We start from the raw sequence: 21,192 nt of genomic DNA, 5'->3' as shown, positions 1-21,192 counted from the left end.
CCCACATAAAAAACGACTGTATTGATTCGCTGCTAAACTCTCAAATATTTGTATTCATGTAGTTCCATTGAAGCTCACTTATTGAGCCCCATGTCAATGCAAGGACCATAAAATCAATAATTCTAAGATACAAACAGATTTGTTTGACTGCAAACAATTTTTTAAGTTTCTTTCTTATATGAAGGCAGTTTCATGATTCTGAATTTTCATTGTTGTCTTTGCAGAGCTAAACTCACTGTGCTGGCATTCATACCAATACATCTTGGTGAAAACATTTTGGATTGTTGGAAAATTGATGATGTAGACCCTTGCTGTTCAGTTAATTAAACCATGCATGAAAAATAACCTCTAACTCATGCTTATGCAAGCCATTTGCCACAAGCTGCGAGGCGTGTTTATTTGATTGGATGGACAACACTAACACAACTCCCAAAATCATTATTCCCAAAACAAAATGTAACTAGAGATTGCAAACTGAGAGATCTCATAGCAGTTTTTATGAATACCGATTCAGGAAACTGGGGAGGGTTTTGTAATATTTGTATGTTAAACAGAGTACGTTAATCAGACCTGGGAAGATACGTGAACATCTCTAACCATCGAATCAATTATTCAGTGTAAGTGGCTTCAGTTAAAAAGGTCTTGTGTTTCATAAAATGCAAGTTTTGTTTGCAATGACAGAGCATAGAAAACCTATAGCTATCTATCTCTTGGGGGCTCCCAGGTTATAAAATGTAAAACAAATTACGGAGGTGAAAAGCATTGCATGGGGTCTTGTGGCCTTTCCTGAAAGTCACAGATAGCTGCAGATTGACATGCATACCAAGGATTTGGAAATGTCACCATTTCTGTGAGTCATTTTGCACCCAACTTGAATGCTGCAGTTTACAAATCTTCACTACTTAATCCACATTTCCATTAAATATTTAATTCCAATGGAGCAGGTGAATATCGATAAGACCTTTTTAAGGAAACAAAAAGAGAATGGGTACTCTATTTCACTTTTTATGATTTGTAAAAATTATTTCATGAAATTTAAAGACTTCACTACAATGAACTAACACATGCAGCACTACAAGAGGTCCTACTCAAATAAGGTTAGTTACCTCCGATCTTAACTACTTATAGAGCCAAGAAAGAAAAAGAGTTAATATGAAGTAATCACTCAGAGATACTTAAATATCCAGAAGGCTATGGCAGGTTCAGCATGTTCAATGAATTTGAGGGCCATACTGATAAATGCCTGCCAGACTGTAAAAACGTTTGAATTGCTCCTTGCATAGTTAAGTTTTTTCTTTCAGAATTTGATCAATCTCTGTTATGGTTGGTGGGTTATGATTTTTCCAGCTGAGCCAGCTAGAACAACCTTATGTATTTTATTGAGTGTCACATACATGTGCATGGGAGGCAGCTAGAATGATCAAAAAAAGTTAATTCCACGCCAGGCCAGGGGGTGGCTGGGTGAAGTTAACCTTTCTCTTTTATCCCTGCAGACCAGACATGGGAAATTCTGCCTGGTCCCCATGACATCACTTTCAGTTCCGGCCCCGGTGACGTCACTTGTGCTTCTGGCCCAATGACCTCACTTCTGGTTCCGGCCCTGAGAACGTCACTTCTGGTTCTGCCCCCCATAATAACCTCACTTTCGCCAACCTGCCTTAAAAACAAGACAACTTCTCACTTGAATTCAATTCTGTTCTGGACTCAGCCTGTACACTTCTGTGCTACCAAACCTCAATTTGCAGCCTTATTCAAATATACAGGTGGCTGCCCCAAACCTCTTTTTGTGTCAAGGTCTTTTCATTTTACATGAGCTACAGTGAAATCAATAACTGAAGCTTAATCTACAATTAGCACTGTAAGGAGATAATTGTGTCCCTGTATTGTTTCTTGTATCGCGATGGTTTAGTTAGCCTTTACACTCGTACAGGTTTTGTTTGGCACAAGACAGCTTACTGGTGACTACAAAGTTGGCATCTGTGATTTCCACTTCAAGTGAAATTAAGAAAGAAACAATCAGTATTCCCTAAGGCCGATGACACAAACTCCCACTAAATACAGTATGGTCAAAGACAGATACTGTATCATGGCAAGGCTCCCTGTAGAGTTCTCCTGCAGACAGCTACTTAGAAGCCCATTATAATTGTTGAACTGCATTTTGGAGAAGGGTTAATGGGTTCAAACCTAATAACGCTAGAATAAAACTTGTTAGAGATGTCCTTATGAGTTCAAGGTTCTCCCACATATCAATAAAGTAGCAAAAATTCATCACTCACCACAAAAAAAACGATAATGCTTGCATATGCTTTAAGCTCTGTGAAGATTACATACATTTGACATTGGCCTCTGAGATATTTTGTTACTTGTCAAATAAGAGACACTTCTACAGTTTACTTAGACTCCGTTGGACTACCTTCTAAAATACAAATACTGATAAATTCTTAGTGAGGCCGAGGAGTTTATCTATCAGACTTTTAAGGTGTTTCATTTTACTGAAATTCCATCTTAGTAAGACCATGTTTAATGGATTTATAACGTACAGTTTTACCTGTGCATACACCCTCTGAGAGAATTCTTAGAATTCTTATTGCTGATCCCTAAACTGGGAATGATATGGGAAAACAAAACTCGAAATAAATCTTCTATAACAGAGAACCTCTAAAATATACAAAATGTATGAACATTACATTGAAATGTTTAGAGAAGGATATTAGTACGGTAAAATGGCTTCTGATATTTCTCTCTTCAAACAGGATTGTTCCCATGGCATGAAGGAATTCTTGATACATCGGTCAATTACCAGCATGTCAGCTTATAATGACACTGTCAAGCTGCTTGTCGGTGGCGAGCTTTGCATGCTTTATATTCTCTTTATCTTCCACAGCATTTTCAAGCCTCTAAAAACATTTTCTACAATCACCCTTTGTCAGTAAAGTAAAATAGATGGCCTAAAAAGCATTTAGAACATCTAGTTGTCTCTCTCTGCCAATGAATGGGCTTAATTACACAAACAATGCAATATTAAGGAGTCAGAATGCTATCCAGTCTGAAGACAGAAAAAGATGAAAATGAGAAACTGATGGGCTAAATTGAAAATTAGCGCTATCAAGCTCATTTAAAAAATGCATCTCGCAAGAGCCTCTCAACAGCTTAAGAGCAGCTTTTGCATGCCAGTGAATGTAATGAGCAGAATAAAGAGCCTTTTCATTTTTTTTTTTATGCATTTGAGTGACTTCCCGATAGAATAGGCATCAGCAAAATGAAATGGGATCACTTCTTGGAGAACTTTTTTTTATATTTACTGGATGAAATATACTTTTTTTTCAAGCCATTATCATTAAATGGCCAAGTGCCAGATGCAGCGTTCTATTGTATAGCTTTTGCAAATACCTTCTAAAAAGGAATTTGTATTAAGTGCCTACAGTTTTTCAAGACAAGGCTGAGAATTTAAATTTTCAAAAACGTCAAGAAAGATATCTGAAAAAATAAGTGTCACACTTAAATTCTTAATCGTTGTTGTTTATTTTTCATGTTACATAAAACACTCAGCAACCTTAAAATAGCTATGTTACTGTCTTTGTCTTTAATCAGTATACAGTATATTTCATGAGCTCTACTACATCCTGTGACCATCAGGTGGTGTTGCAGTACCCCATACCCCAGACAAAACTGCATGGGCTCAAGTCCTTGGCTCAAGTAAAAGGTTTATTTATAATAAATTACCTTAATGAAAGACTTCTTTTGATATAATAAACCCAAGACAAGCACAATCTCTGTTTCTTTGCCTTCTACCTTCCTCCTTCACTCCTCCAAGGACATCTTTGTCCTTCTTCCACCCAACCTTAACTGGCCTGGATGAGGCAAAGCAGATCCTTTTATCTGAGACCTGGGAGTACTTCCCATGCCAGGGCATTGCCAGTAGGAAGTAATTCCGGGTCAGACAGAAGTCCGAGAAAGTAGGGATAATACATCCCTGCAGAGCCTCCCACGGAATCCAACAAGGCATGCATTGCGGGCATCTGTACAGGTTGTGTCGCCCAGGGATGCTGCCACCTAGCATGTTGGGGGAGCATGTAACCCTGACTGGTTTTCTCCCTGTCCTTCCATAACACTGGCCTCCTGGCCGGGTATTGCTTCTCAGTCCAACCCTACTGGGATGCCAATATACCCGCTTCCATACTGGCATCTTCAGCCAGCCTCCTGGATTAGGCAGGGAACACCATGTAACTTTTCCTGTCCACTTGCCACCTGGAACTCCAAGCCAGGTAAGTGTAGGGAGTGAATCCTACATACATTACAGTGTGTACTGGCATCCCAGTGGATACCTACTGCTGCTTAATGGTGACTTGCGTTTGGTTCCTGATGTCCTAGTCAATGCTTGTGTGGATCTGCTCTGTGACAGGCTGGCATGCTGAACATTGCTGGTTACTGCCTTGTTCTTACTAGGGCCTAGATCATCCATATGAACACATGGCCATTTCCGAGACAGAAGACCCCAGAATGTCTTTGAATGGAAAAGCACATGTATTTCTCCCCTAATATGTAGTACTAGGGCAGGGGTCCTCAATCCCAGTCCTGAAGAGCCGCAGTGGCTGCAGGTTTTTGTTCTGACCTGGTCGCTTAATTAGAAAGCAATTCTTGGCAATAAAGCACTAACAAGCTATGAAATTAAACTAACTCTGCTATGTCAGGTTATTCTCGTATCCTAGATTTTCTTTCCCTTTCTATCATGCAAATGATTTGAAGGCTAAAATGGTTAGTAATTCTCAGTCCTTCACTTTTTTCTCTTCATTTTTCTTCCAAGTATTTAATTAAACCCAATAGTGCAGATAAATACACACCGATGTAAATGTAAATAAGCTAAATGGAGAAATGCTGCTCTCTCTTGTGATTTGCATGTTATTGATAATAAGGAGCAATTAAAATAGCTGTTTAAGACAAAATTAAGCAATAAGGGCTCAAAATCACTAAAGTGAAGCAGAAGTGTTACTTTAGCAATAAGTGCTTTTTATTAAGCAACTGGGTTGAAGCAAAAACCTGCAGCCACTGCGGCTCTCCAGGACCGTGATTGAGGACCCCTGTACTAGGGTGTTGTACCATGTTAGCCGTTATGAATGTAGTGACAAGTCAAGTAAAATGACCCCGTTTATTGGCCAACTATAAGGATTGCAATATGAAGCTTTTGAGACAACTCAGGCCCCTTCTTGTCTTGCATATTGTAATCTTTTTTAGTTAGCCAGTTAAAGATGTCATTTTACGTGACTTTCCCCTAATATGTTAAAAACATCCCTGCATGTGATATCTACAGTCAGAGGATTTATGTAAAGCATCCAGCATAGTATTTGCCACTGTGAGTGTTGGTCCGGTTTTGTAGCATCACATCTAAAGCTGTTTTCTTTTCCTTTTGGTGAGTACTTGAAATGTTCTGAACTCATGATTAAGTGCTTTTTATTTAGCAATATATCTTACCTAGATAAGAGGTCAATGTGCATGTACTGTATGTGCAGACAGACCCCGAGGCTCATACTGAATAAGATGTGTGCATAAACAGACAGTGCAGGGAGTAATTATAATTAAATATTGATGTAATCTTTTTCTGGATATAATTTACGTCTACAAATTAACACTTTCGTCTTTAAAAACAGACCTACCTGTAAATAAGATAATGCAAAGATAACAGTAGTTTTGTCAATGCAACCAAATTTACATTGATTTGTGACTATGCACCAAAAACACAAAGATAGCAACATCAATGAAATAATGAAAGAAACTGAAATACCAAGAAAAAGTCCAAAATGAGGCCTTGCAAACTACAGAGGCAGTGAGGACACAAAGGAGTCATAAAAGGGTAGTGAGGAATCAAATAACACACTTTTGTCACCAAAAAAAATTGTATTATGATTCAAATTCAAACTTAATTCCCTGTGGAAAAAATATAATTAAAAAATATGACAGAGCAATGGTAAAATTGTGATGTTTCAAGGTTTGGCAGTGTTGTGAAGAGGATTATTGAAATATCTGTTCACGCACATGCAATGCTTAATGGCTTGCTAATTGAAGTTACTAGAAACACAAGTTTAATCAGCTGTAGATTTAGATGAGTCCTCCTCTCCTTCCTACTCCCAGATTCAGACCTAATAAAAATGTTGAAAAAGACAGAAGCCTGTTCCATTAGCACTCTGTCTGAAATTCTAGGCAAGAAAAGGTATACAGTAGGTACTAATTCAATTTTAACTTGTGCTACCATAAACTCATTTAAACTTTAATTGTCAATGTTATGCACTGATTTTCATAAAAAGGAAAAAAAATCATTCCGAACACTTATGCCTTTTCAGTTTTTAAATTTTGCCTAATAATAAAAAAACACCTGTTTACAAAGAAATGAATGAATGCAGGTTATCATCGGGTCCTTGCGTTAAGAAGCAGTGACATGCATCACACGGAATTCTACTGTTATCTTTTGTAACAGCTTCACTCTCAGAAGGTGCTATGGAAACCATGAAAATCTTTAACCTTTGTTTTGTAAATAGCTGATTGACTAGAAAGAATGCTGTGTGTGCTGCCTGTGGTTTGAATTTGTCACAATGCTCTTCTTTTTAAGGTGCAGAATAACACTTTGTATACTGTGTGTCCACATTAAATGAAAATCTTAGGCTAAAAGTAGAGAATGGATCACGGATACGTATACAATATAATTTGTAATTTTATTACCCATCTTCCACAGTAAGATTTCGCTACATACTGTACATACTATATGTAAATAAAAAATGAATTGAATATGTCTGCTTGTTTGAGCATCATGCGAATAAATAAATGAATGAATATACTGTACATGTAAAATGGAATTTCTGTCTGTTCAAATGTCACCACAAAAACCATCACACCTAATTCTACAAAACTTTGTGTTATTTCCAGTATAGTCACCACACAATGAAACAGCTCAGGCAGATAGGAGCCAGGCAGATAGGAGGTCCAGACCCACCGTCCATAAATGACCATCTATGTGTCACAGCCAGGTGTTATTTGAGTGTCCCCTTGGTCTGGTCCAACCGCTTGGGTCCTTAACAATGAGGATCGGGTGAGTCGGATCACCCTCTGGGAATTGCACCACATGGCGTTAGTGCCGTAACTAATGCTACCTGACAATGCAGTTAATGTGCCTCATTCGTGACCCCATGAGCAACCAATCATTTCACACAAAGTCAAACCAGCAGTACCCAAGGATTCTCCGAGGAAACACATGACCGAAGGAGTCCAGAGGTGAGAGTCAAAAATAACCAGATTTTTCTCATCTTGCACCCTCATCCATGCTGGAAAAAATATTGCTCAATCTCAAGGACTTAGACTCCATCTCTACAATATATAAAATCATTTTACAATCCCTTTCAAAGATCAAGAGGACACTGGGAAAAAGATCTCTCAATTAGTATATCAGAAAAGGAGTGAAAGTAGCAACGCAGAGAATTCACTCGAGCTCCATATGCGCAAAGCATACAATTATACAACTTAAAATTATTTATCGAGCACATCTGTCTCGACTAAAACTCTCCAAAATGTATCCAGGGCATGATCCAACCTGTGAACGTTGCAACCAAGTTCCAGCCTCACTAGGTCACATGTTCTGGGCCTGCACCAAATTAACATTATTCTGGACCAAAAGTTTTAATTACCTCTCAGACAGTTTGGTGTCACAATCCCTCCTCACCCATTAACAGCTGTGTTTAGTGTTCTTCCAGATGGGTTTAAAGTGGAGAAGGACAAACAAATTGTGATTGCATTCACTACACTCTTGGCACGCAGACTCATTCTGATAAACTGGAAGAACCCAAACTCTCCTCTTTTAAGTCAGTGGGAAACCGATGTGTTATATTATTTGAAATTGGAAAAAATCAAATACTCAGCTAGAGGATCTGTACAGACATTTTTCAAAACATGGCAGGATCTAATCAGTAATATTTTAAAATAAGTTCATAAAGCACAGAGAATTTATTAATTTAGGTATGTTTAAAAGCCTTAAATTTAACGCCATTTGGCTTGCTTTCTCTCTCAGGTGTGGGGATCAATCTGTTCTTAACTCAGTTTTTCTTTTTGTAAAAACTTGATTGCTTTGTATGGATTGTAATAAAATTAATAAAAAAAATAAATAAATAAATAAAAATAACCAGACTGGGCTTGGGGCTTTCCTGGAAAACCGTCTGGAGACTGGCTGAACATGAATCATAGAACTATATCCCCTCCTGGAAGCCCTCTCAAACCGCCGACCAGCTAGGTATATCCTGTGAATAGCCCAGTCAGTATTTGCACAACAATCGGTACATGAGTTGCCGTTATAATGTCGAGTGAAAAAAAATCGAACAGCGAATTAACATCAAATTTCTCGCGAAATTGAACGAAATGGCCACATAAACTTATGAAATGATAAAAACAGTGTACTGTGTTAACAGTTTGCCTCGCACACAAGATTTTGAGTGGCACAAACATTTCAAGGAAGGACTAGTAAATGTGGAAGACGTTCAATGACCAGGTTGCCCATGCTCGTCTTGGACGGATGAAAATATCAAAACAGTGAATCAGATTGTTCGAAATGATTGTACTGCTTTTTCTGTAAAGCAGTTTTTGATTGACAAAAACATTCCTGTCCTTGATCATCCTTCGTATTTGCTCGATTTAGCTCCCTGTGATTTTTACTTGTTCCCGAATATCAACAGTGACCTGAAGTGAACACATTTTTCTTCAGTAGATGAAGTGAAGACAGAAACGGCAAACCTGTTGAAGATCCTCAAGCAAGAAGACTTCCAGCACTGTTTCAATCAATGGAAGATACTTATGGAGTGGTGTAGAGATCAGTAGGGGGAGTATATAGAAGGTGACAATGTTTAGAATGCTGTAATTCATCAATAAATATATATTTTTTTACCAATCTGGTTATTTTTGTGTCTCACCTCGTATATACAAAACAGGAATGCACAAGTGGGATAACTGCAGTATTGGAGGTATTTTTGCAGTCTCTCTATTTCTGTCAGACCCCATTTCGTAAATATGCAAGGAAAATAAAAAATATTAAATAGGTATATTGGAAGGTATGGGAAGATTAACCCAATCTAAAAACATGATAGCTTTTTGTTCTTTGAGGCAATAAAAAAAGTTAAAGGCTGTAGCATAGTCGGTAAGTAATCCTTACTTCCACGTCCATAACAAAATATTAGACAATAGCAGCACATTTTTAAAAGGATGGTTTCTGTTTAAACAAAATGTATTTCACCGTGACATGTGTCATTGTGCTGCTTGAGTTGTGGGGGTTATACATTTCTCTTAAGAAAAAAGCTAAAGGTTGTTTCCTCGGAGAAGTGGCAAGTGGGTAAGGACACAACGTTTCAATGACACACCAGATGAAGGCTATACTGTTGAAACGTTCTGTCTCTTACCTTCTTTACTCTTCAGTGTGGAAATAACCTTTAGCTTTTTTCTTTTCCTGGTGTACACTGACAAAGCCTTTCACTTTCTATTATTTTGTTTCACCTGAAAGACATAAAAATGCAACACAAATAGCAAAATAGGTTCTTGCCATCATCTTTTTGTCTACTTCTTATCATATTTATTTAAAGAAAAGGCTTCGCTTTGTAGGTTATAGCATCAGGCGGACCTCAGCCATCTGGGAAAAACCTCTGAAAATTTAACTATGTAGGCCTGCCTGTTTATACCGAATTAAGGAGCAACACGTCAAGAGGAATGACATTCACGGATATTTGCAGCTTGGGTGAGGATGAGGGTATCTGGGGTTGCAATTGGCTGGGGCTGAAATAGACTAACCAATCCTGGGCTAGATTTGATAGGACTGGGAGGGACTGTAACTGTCAAATCTGGCAACCCTGCACTCGACCCTCATTTGCCTCTCAGTGGTCAGTTGTATGTTTGGACTAACTGTATAACATTTCTATGTAATTAGTGATTCTTTAAGATAGTTATTATTGGAATGAATTGTTCTTTGTTGCAAAATAAGTTGTGCTTCTTACACTTCATTTCACAGTAAAATTTCATAAGGGTTTTATAAGCTCAGAAGCACAGATGCTAAGTAATTCTAAAATAATACTTGTCTTTCTCCCATGATAAGAAGATCAGAAGTGTCAGATCTGCTTTTAATTTATTTTTACGTGTGTAATGTACATTTTATCACTACTCCCGGGGAAGCTAAGTAGAACAGCTAGTATATCTTAAGAATTTCAATTTAACATCTTTGTAGATGAAGAAATGCATTTGAAAAGGACAGGAAAATGAAGAGCTGCAAAAGTAAATTGGTGATTCTGTGGTCCTTTTAATCCAAACTTGACGTGGAGGCCTCAGCAACACTAAATGCTATTTTTGTCACAATTATGATACCACAAGTTTCATCCTAAAACTTCCAGGCCTCCCATGGCAGTTGCAGCATCACACTACTATTTCTCTGCATCAGAACCTTGGAGACTTTCCAAGATGTAAGGAAGCATGGATGAAATAAAGTACTGAGAATCCTGAAGGAAACTTTACATCAGATGCAATCATAGATTTAGGGCATGAGTATTTATTCAGTTTCTACACTTCTGCATTATGTTATGAGCCTCTCATTTCTCCATTATCTTGACTGATTAAGCAGTGCCGAGGTTAAACTGGTCTCATGCAAACCTTCGCACACTCAACATCATATTATTGTAAAACCGAACAAGACAGGGGAAAAATGTTTAGGGATGAAGAGATAATAATTCACTTCATTTTACAAAATATTTGGTTAGAGTCTCAGAAAGGTACAATTTGCATAGATTTACAAGAGAAATGAAAACTCATTCAATTTACAAAAAGGATTAGCTTCAATTTAATTAGTAGCATCAGCTGCTTTATCTTGAGAAATAAGCAATTACATTTTTTAGCTAAGTTTAGCAAACATTTTTGTGGAAAATGAGATAGCGTCCCAGTTTTGCAATATAATAACAAACATATCCTTAAAGTATAAAACAAAAAAGAGATCACTAATTAATTTCTCAAATAATAATGATTTTTACTATGGCCTGTCAAAATTTAATTGCTTACTCTGATTTTTAAATCAATGGATCTCTTTGTCTTCCTTGCATTAAATGCACAGTAAACATGCAGGATGCTTTGCAAAGATGACTTACTTCAGTGATATCTGAACTTATCCCCTACAAGAGGTTAAAACAGATCAGGTTTTATCTGAAACTCTTCATCACAACTTATAAGTGAAGAGGACTGGTCAGGCGGGCCTCAGACTGCGGTGCCTGGGGCGCTGCATTTAGGTGGAAATTTCCACAGAAGTATAACTACTGGCTACTCGTGTTCATGTGTGGAAATGGAATTATGTCAGTACAATAACGTATATCAATTTAATTAAAAAATGTTACATTTTAAATTACCTAGTTATCATGTGCAATCTGACAGTCAGTTTACAAACTGATACATTTATTGTCACAGTTTGCTAAGTGTCCTTTTGCCAGGACATTCAAGATTGCTGGGAGGAACACCACACAATAGCCCCATTAGATCACCCCCAGACCCCCACTCGCTCAGGAACCACAGATAAGCAGTCACCCAAAACAAGAAGGGCTACCCCTTCCATTTATGCTACTACAAAATTGTATAAACAGAGTCAAGAAAAAAGGAGACCATTCTTCTTTATGCCCCAAGACATGCAGAACTCCACTTTGGGCAATGTTGAAGAATACACTTCATCTCAGTGACATTGTAGAATAGGCAAGACCAATCCACTCTTGGGGGAAAGAGCAAATTATTTTAGCTACAGTTAACCTTAATATTTAGTGTCACACTGCCTGCTTTGCCAGTTGCCACCCTAGTGGTCAAACTATTCATCTACATTCATACATCAATCAGTACTGTATGTTCTTCTGACCTAAAATAAAACAGTGCCAGTCCACCTAATACTTATAGGGCCTTAAACAAAATAATATGGGAACCACAATATAAAAAAACAGAAAATCTACAGTATGTGTCCCTCCTGATCTGGAAGGATGAAGACTTATCTAGTATACTGTAGCTACTGTAGCTATAGGGCAGGGAAGGGCAAAGTCAGTCCTAGAGGGCCGCAGTGGGTGCAGGTTTTTGTTCCAAACCAGTTGCTTAATTAGAAACCAGTCACTGCCAATGATTTAAATTCATGGCTTGCTAGTCCTTTAACTCTGCCATTTCAGCTCTTTCTAATATCCTAGATTTTTTTTTCCTTTCCAAGGATATCATACAAAAGTCTAAAATGGATGAGTAATTCTCAGTCCTTCACTTTTTTCTCTTCACTTTCTTTCCAAGTATTTAATTATACCAAATAGTGCACAATAAATACACACAGAAACAAGCTAAATGGAGAAATGCTGGTCTCTTTTGTCATTTGCATCTTATTGTTAATAAGGCTAAAGTCTAAAATAAGCAATTAGGGTTCAAAATCTTAATGAGCGAGACAACTAAAATGAGGCAGAAGTGTTACTTGAGCAATAAGTGCTTCTTATTAAGCAAATGAGTTGGAACAAAAACCTGCAGCCATGGCAGCCCTCCAGGAGAGACTATGCCCACCCCTGCTTTAGGATTATCAGATTAAAGTTCCAGCTAGTGGCCTCTACATCTCTGAGCCATCCATAGCCCCTCTCTTGACACTTCTAAACTCAGGCCACTTACCAGCCTCCATCTCTTTCTAGTCAGCCATTTCCCTATGTTTTTTATTTTTTCCCATTCCTGAAATAGAGACCCCAGGAACAGCATACATACAAAATACATAACTAGCACATAAAATTATGTTTTTTACTGTTTTTTCGTAGATTTTCCCTTAAGAAGTAAAACCTTTAGGATCACGATCCTTTATAATTTGTCACTCACCTGCAATGTAGGGTGGGTCTTGTTGGAATCTCCCCAGCTAAGTACCCATACCTGGTCATGGGATTTGTCGTAATGCAACTTCACAGGAATAGGATCAGTTTCTACGACCTTTACAAAACAGAGAGGACAGGACCTTAATGAGGCTCACATGTTCAATCACAACACTTAACAACAAGGACTACAGCTATGTATCATGGAAAGAACTAATCCACGTCATATTGTAATTTAATTAACTCGAAACCAATGGAATCTCTGCTGTTCAGAACACGTAGTGCAAGAGGGCATTATTCTTCACAAACCACAAACTACAAATGATTCTGAAGACTTTGAAGACTTACTGTATGATAAAAAAGGCCATCACAGGAAATAGAAGGTAGCCACTGGGCTTAATTCTCGGTTATTTGGGCCCAGAAGTAATTTTTACATTTTTTTGCATATTACTAATTCATGAATTCATTATCAAACCATCTTAACCTAGTTTAGAGCTGTAAGGATCTGGAATCTATCTTGGAAACATCAAGAGCAATTGGGAGGAGACAGTTGATTCGTTAAAGCTTTTATAGTCAGGCAAAAGATGTCCTGCTGAGGAGTAGTGAGGTGAAAAAGGGTCAAACTGAATTAAACATGTGCAAAGCACAAAAGCAAAACACTAAAAAAAAACTTTTTTTTAAGAGGTTGCATCTACAGATCGAATAACGAAAGGAGCCACCAGGCGACCCTTCATCCTGTCATACCGATAACCCGCGAGTCAGGACCCTTGAAGCCACACCTCTAGAAATGCGGGATGCAGTGCTAACAACAGCTTTCAAATTGGTGGCAATAGAAGGCTCAAGACATCAGTAGCTACAAAATAAAAAGCACACAAACCTGAACGTGACAATAGGTAAGTTGCTTTTAAATCTAAAATCACTTCAACTGCTTGACTTGGTAGTTTGTTTCAGATTCCCATCACTCTTTGTGTAAATTGCTTACAAGGCAGAAACTAACCTAGGATGGTGCACGAGTACTTTGCAGGGCTCACTGATGTACACACCCATACTTGCTCAACATAGAGCTGTCGAGTTACCTTAGATACACATCTCTGTGATTTAGACGGCTAAGACAGAGTACAAGGAGAAAAGCTGATGCAAGTTCACGTGAACTCTATTGCTAACTAACTATATGCCACCAAATCCCCAAATTTACAGAGCTATGGAATGCTAAAGTCTACATAGCTACTGATGTGACCCCACTCCAAACAGGACTCTAGTATTTCATAAAGGACCTAGACACAATATACATATATATATAAGAAAGGAAGTTTGATCATATACTTCTAAAATTCTGCACAAGGAATTACACAGTGGTTACCCTAATGCAGTAATTAAGTTAAAAGTAGCAAGTCCCTTTATTTCAGAAAAAACAAGTCAGGAACAACCTAAGATGAATTTCTCAGCCATCTACTGCCTAGTGATATGAAGATATGCACATTAGTTTTTCAGTCAAGAGGTCAAGTACTTGTCATGATTCCAGAATAATTTCCGATACTCTGCTGTAGCATTTTAGATGGCTGTGATGGATTTGTCATTTGTTAGTTTTATGGGTTGAATTTCTATCATGCAGATAACAGTATTAAATTTAAGTGTCTGGAGAAGTGGATTAGGATTCAGATGCTTACACTATTATTAGTTTATTACTGTTGTTATTATTAGAAATACTCTTATCCAGCATATATGGTGATAAAAGAAAATATGACTTCATTCCGACAGTGCAAATATTGGGCAATAAAACTAATAAAATAATGGCAATTTTCTCTTTCTTTATTATGGCAGATCCTATTAATCCAATCTAATAATATTCTGGCTGACTTCATTTTGTCATTCTGAAATAAGAGAGGAATGAGAGAAGGGCAGCCTGCCTAGTGTTTGTTTCTGGCTGCAGTTTTATGATGCATTGCAGAATGTTACGTTTTGGCAAATGGGCAGGCAGCATGAGCGACGGGATAAAGAGCAGGACTTAGGCCATTTCCAAAAAAAAAGAAAATATATATAATTTAAATCTTTTATTTTATATATATATATATATATATATATATATATATATATATATATATATATATATATATAGTGAACGACAGCCGGGTCCCATGGGCAGTCCAATACCTCTCCCGGGACGCTTGAAGGCAGCCTCCCTGGCCGACGGTGATTCCCCAACCACCCGCAGGGCTCCATGGAAGATGGAGTCCTCCACAGCCTGCTTGGGGGCTCAGATGGCCACTAGGGGGAGATGCATGGACTCAGCAGCCTGGCAGGACGAATCAAGCACCTGGAACACTTCTGGGTGGGTTATAAAAAGGGCCAGCCACCACCACTCAGGGAGCCAGGGTCAGGAGGAGGAGAACTACGCTTGTGGAGGAGTGGTGGTTAAAGGAAAGGTTTTTGCTGTGTGGTGGAATAGTGCTTGTGGACTGTGTATTGCCTGTGGATCACGGGGAAGACGTGTGTGTGCCCACGGGTGATACACAAGATTCGTCCAGCCAGGCTGCTGAGTGCATGTAGCTCCCCCTAGCGGCCATCCGAGCCCCCAACCAGATTGTGGAGGACTCCATCTCCCATGGAGCCCTGTGGGTGGTTGGGGAATCACCGTCAACCAAGGAGGCTGCCACCAAGTGTCCCGGGAGAGGTATTGAACTGCCCATGGCAGTACGTGTCATCAGCATTGTGACTGCACAAATTGGGTTTACTCAGTCCTGCGGCACAGGGAGTCAAGACGACAATTCCAGAATCTTGGGCAGCATCCTGTAGAATATCAGGATTACACATGTAAGTAAATAGATATGTGAGAAAATTGCGCTACTTCTCAAAAAAAATATGAGTTGCTGTGGTCGGTGCAACATCATGTAATCGCATGATCCTGTCATCTAGTGAGGAAGGGGTTATCATGCACAGTGGTAATCAACTCAAAAGAATTCAACATACTTTAAATTCATATATATTTAATCCTGCATATGCTGAGGGGAAAATTTAATCTTCTCAGTTTAGGGTCACTGGCAACCCAGTAAGGCAAATGTGCTGGGTGGTTCAATCACACAGTTAAACAGAAAAGTGTGCTGCATGCAATCCAGCAACAGAAACCTATTATTAAAGTATATGTTTAGTTTTAATTCAGTCATTTGCTAAAGATATTTTGAAACAGTGTGATCTGGTGGTGCAGAGGCCAGTGTTCACTCACAGGCTGATATCTGGCAATGAAGATGGATGTTAATTATTTAATGAAGAACTAAGAATATTTTCCTAATTGAACAGTATTGTTGACACATTCCAGTAATCAGGGTTAAAGCAGGTAATAATACTCAGTTCAGCTCTTTCACTCATAATACTGATCAAAGAAGAAATGCACGGGCAGAACATGCGACCCCATACAAGTGGCGCTGTAAGGAAGGAATGCCATCTCTGCGCTACCTCTCTGCTTATAAGTTTGTGAGATTTTTGGGCTCTTTTCAGACCCTCCTCAACAGTGCTGCACACTGAAACGAAATTGATCCGTCTTTCGAGGGATTATTGTCCGTCGCTGAGACATCTGCAGGTTCGTGGCACAACCGAGGCAATTCCAGGTTTGCCCCCCTAAGACAACTGTCGCTCGATGGCTGATGCAGGGAACATTCTAACCCGGCCATTGAGCTGGCCCTGTAGCTTGTTTGCTGTTTTTGCGTTTATTGAAGTGGTAGTTCCCATTTGAATAAATATTTTGACTGTACCTGTTTTGATGTGAATAAAGTTGGTTTTCTTAAAGCCTTTGGACTCAGCGTCTTCTCTCATGTGCAAGACAGTGACTCACGCATCACAAGTTAAAACATCTGCACTAAACTTTAACCTGGTTAAAACTAAATATATATTCATAACTTTTGTTGAATTCTTGTCACTTGATTGCAAGTGTCACAGAAGTGCATCTGGGAAACATTTTGCGAGCTTTAAGGAGGTAAGAAGTTTCACCCTATAATGAGACGGGGGTGCTGACTCTAACTGTAATCTTTTCCTTTACCTTTAGGAATGAGCGGACACCCAAGGAATATGCCTGGCCACCCCTCAAAGCCTCTAGGAGGCCCGCTTCTTCAAGTCTAGTCAGTACAAAAAGGAATCATTCCCGGATGCTGGTGTTACACATTGACCAGATGCTTACTGAGAACAGAGCTCCCAGGTAGCCTCTGTTTGTTAAGGTGAACCACACCTCCCCACGTGTTCTCTTTTTAGGCCACACAGCCGTCTTTTCTGTTATTGATAATAAACAGGGTAACCCGATTGGTGCCCAATCCCTTTTTTGGAGAGTGCTGGTTTTTCTATGGCACGTGCACACTTGACCTCTCCCTCAGTAGCTGTCACTAGACGACCGAAGCACATGTATGCAGAACATCGGCATTTGTTCTTTTAGTTTTAATAAGCCACTTTATCCAGGAGGAGGCAGCTGGCTTCCTATAAAAAAACCTTCTAAAACGCTCTTTGTTTTCCTTTACCAGCGTTTAAGGGGTATTACCATTGATTTTAATTGAACAAGCATTGGACTGAAAATGGTCAAAAACTGCTGCATGCAGGAGCTTTCTAAACTGCTTGCTGCTAAAAATGCTTATGTGAATAGTTTTGAGTTGAAAAAAGTGGCATATAACTTTTCAAACGATTTAAGAGTGTTCTGGTCTAGTATTTAACATGGACTCTAACAATACACACACTTTTGGAAAGGCAGAGTACCTGAAGAGAACTTCATTGAGATGTAGAGAAAGTGCAAACACCACAGAGATTGTGCCCATGCTGGGATTAAAAACAAGGACTCTGAAGCGGAGAGGTAACACTCATTTCTGTGTCACCTTTTCCCCCCCAATAATAACCTCTTTTATCAGCTTTCCCAAAAGTGCTGCAGTATTCATTATACAACTTCTTTACATGGAATACTTGTTTGTCGTTGATATTCTGCATACTGCAGAATGGGAATTTATTTGACGCAAGAGCTTAGTTATTTCACACTTACTGTAGTTATTTACATTTTTATAAAGTAATAAATAAAATTTGCTCAGTTACATCACAAAAACATAAAGCAATATCTTTAGAAATAGGAATACGCATGATAAATAGGATAGGAGGTGGTTAAAAGACATGCCACATACTAAAATCATTGGGGTGAGCACCGAGTCATTGGCGGAGTCAGTGCAGAGAGTGGAAGTGGGAGCGTAGATAGGTGGCCTGCAAGCGGCAACACTTTGCCGGGCGTCAAAATCCATTAATCTTGGGGCATGGCCACCGGCAAGTGATGGGGAGAAAGAGGCAGATGGTGTTGCCTCTGACCAGAAGTGAGGTGCAAGGCAGAGCTGGTGACGTAAATATATAGGCAGTGGATGAGGCAGAAGAGAGTGTGAGGAGTCGTATGGAAGGAGAAGTGGAAACTCCTGTATGGTGGCTGAAGTAGCATTGGACGGTGTGGTCAAGTAAGGAGATGGCAGATGGCAACACCTCCTAGCCCCTGTATGTATTCATATTCCTCCTGTAGCAACTGTATAGTCGTTAAAGTTTCTGATAATGAACTTACGTCTACTTCCTTAACTGAGGTGTTACTATACTCCAAACCAACATGTGTCTCTACACCCCAGCCGTCATATCCTCTGTATCTCTGACTTCTTTGCCATATCCATTGTAGTACCAGAGTAATACATTGTAAAATAAAAAAAACAAGTGATGCCTTGGAAGTAAAAATGTTATCTTTAAGGAGAAGAAATAAAAAAGACACTGACTATGTCTCGATAATGAATTTACCGCCCACATAAAAAGGTGCCCTGTCAAGGTCAATGCTAGTGCAAGCCTGGTGCTCAGGGAATCCAACATAGCCATTAAACTTCACTCATACTATAGATAAATAATGGCTTTCCATCTCCGGTGCACATGCTCTCTGACCCTCTGCAATTTCGAATCTTGTAAAACAAAATAAGAAAATGAGTACTTGCCTGCACCACTTTTTGAGCTTGGGTATCTATAATCAGCACTCTGTTCTGGATGGGCTGTGAGACGTAAATGTACTTGTCCCTCACGTTGACAGCAGAAGCCCAGTCGCAGAGTTGAACTGAATCTCCTTCACCTTTAGGGCACATCTCTTCCTGAGGGAGAACAAGGCTCAGTGTTTAACTTGTAATGCTTTAGTTAATGGGTCAGGCCAAATTCACCTTTCTTTAATAGACCTGCATTTGGTATACATTGTTCATCTATTCAAGAAATGTCAAACTAAAAATCAATGCATCCTTTATGTAATTTTACTTCAGCTCCAATTCAAAGGCACTTACCGCTGGGGTGAAACGGAGTTAATCCAATGTCCAAACCTGTGACCATTAAACATCTTGAAACATACGGTGCAAGACAACATTGCATTCACCTTTCAATCAATCATTCAGTCTCATCCCTATTCAGTATGGTCTGTAATGTCAAAACCAAACTGAAGAATACTTTATTTTAAAGATATTTTACCGCATAACAGAAAGATATATACATAACTGGATGAAACTTTATTTGTCCCCAGAGGGGAATTCTGTCTTTTTACAGACGCTTGATTAAATGAAAATTTAAATATAATTATATTGTGACAAACAACAAACCACTCATATTATGACAGAAAACAAACCCCTGTCAAATACACACTAGTCTGACTTGGCAGTCCCAGTCCCAGTGAAGCATTAGGTAGGCGTATTGCTGTTGGTATTTATTTTTTTTTTTTACACACTTCTTATGAATAATTTGTTGGCTGAAAGTTCTCAATGCTAGTGTCTCACAAAGAGGATGTGCAGCATTGTTCATAATGGCACGTTGTCTTGTTTTCATTCTCTCCTTCTCTCCACAGGGTCTAAAGTATTTTTTTTAGCTAGTTTATTTGGTGGGCTGATGTAACTGGCACAGCACAACACAATTTGGAAAACTGGGCTGGCTGTCATAGAGCATGCAAAGGATGTCCCTACCTGCATTAACCGAACACAATCTCCTAAGGAAAATGGGCCTGCCCTGCGCTTTCGTATATATAGCGCCTCTGTGTTATGAGGCCAGCCCAGCCTGTCATTGATTTAGTGTTACCACGGTCACGTAAACTCCCTGAATAGTGACCTGACGTAGAGGCTTTTCAGTACAACGAGAAAGTCAATAACCAGTTCTTTGGTTTTGCTGATGTTAGACTGCAGACAGTTCTTACTTCACCAAGAAACAAAGTTCTCCACCTGACTCCTATGTTCTGTCTCATCTCTCCTTTCAATACACTCCATTAGTGCAGAATCATCTGAGAATTTCCAAAAGTGACATGACCTGGTGTTATATTTATAGTCTAAGGAGCACAAAGTGTGCACATGGTGGTGGCCCAGTGTTGCTCTCATCTGTCCAATTGACACACAAAATCTGATTTAACATAGGTACTTGTATGCCTTAGTTTATAGTAAGCCAAATTCAACATAAAATGTATAAAAGGAGGACAAGATAGAAAACAGATCTAAAATCTTTAAACAATCTGCTCGTTCCACATAAAGGTCCATGCATGGCCTTGGGTTTGAAACCTGGCTTCCATGAGGTGTGGAAAAAGGGCTTGATGTGCTCCTTCGTGTATCTTACTGTATGCTCAGGTAATTTGTGACCAGGAGGTGTGAGAGCAGAGAGCTGAGTATGCAACAAACTTTGCATCCTTCTTCAATTTTTTTTTGCATGGGAAGATGTATATAAAATACATGAAATCAAACTAAACTGATTTAAACAGTGGATAGCACAAAAAACAATGTGCCACCTGAATGTTTGATCTCTGCTTTGCTTTACTGCTCTAAAAAGAAGGATTCATGTGGAAGTGTTCTAGCAATGGCAGTGCTTACAAAGCAACAAAGGAATGAATGTGCACTTCAGAACCTACAGGATTATGTCCGGTCTCTAAATGCTGGGATCTTCAGCTCATGATATAAAATACATAACTGAGCTTAGTTCTGGATTTCAAGAGATACAAAAATGTTGAAATCCGAGACATGTTTTTGCATATTGGAATTTACACAGCCCCAGACGTACACTGTAAGGAGAATCATGTTAATTTTTAACCAAAATACACACACTGCTCACTCATTAGAATACTTGTCAATGCTCAAGGATCGGAAGAGTGGTGATTCTGTGCATATCCATTTTTAGAATGTGCTTTGTAAAATAAAAATGTAGGGAGCGTAAACATATCTCAGAAAAATTAAATCCAAAACAAGGTTTAATTCCAGTCCACTTTTGGGCACCTCATGGATACTGGGGATCCTCCGATCAGACTTTTCAAAGGCTTATACCTGTGGTGTTATGGGTCCACAGCTCG

At 38.9% G+C, this 21,192-nt stretch overlaps 1 protein-coding gene across 2 annotated transcripts in view; it reads right to left on the bottom strand.

The window, feature by feature from the left end:
* The window catches only part of fstl4 (follistatin-like 4), an 822,703-nt gene that overhangs the window by 7,054 nt on the left and 794,457 nt on the right, over positions 1-21,192 (bottom strand). For both annotated transcript variants that reach the window (XM_039774631.1, XM_039774632.1), the window contains 2 exons: positions 18,833-18,982; positions 12,868-12,975 (listed from right to left, as the gene is read on the bottom strand). In XM_039774631.1, coding sequence (XP_039630565.1) covers positions 12,868-12,975; positions 18,833-18,982 — 258 coding nt within the window. The remainder of the gene's footprint in view (positions 1-12,867; positions 12,976-18,832; positions 18,983-21,192) is intronic.

The sequence above is a fragment of the Polypterus senegalus genome, chromosome 13 (assembly GCF_016835505.1).
Source record: "Polypterus senegalus isolate Bchr_013 chromosome 13, ASM1683550v1, whole genome shotgun sequence".
NCBI classification, from domain to species: domain Eukaryota; kingdom Metazoa; phylum Chordata; class Cladistia; order Polypteriformes; family Polypteridae; genus Polypterus; species Polypterus senegalus.
This window is presented reverse-complemented; position numbering and strand designations above follow the sequence as displayed.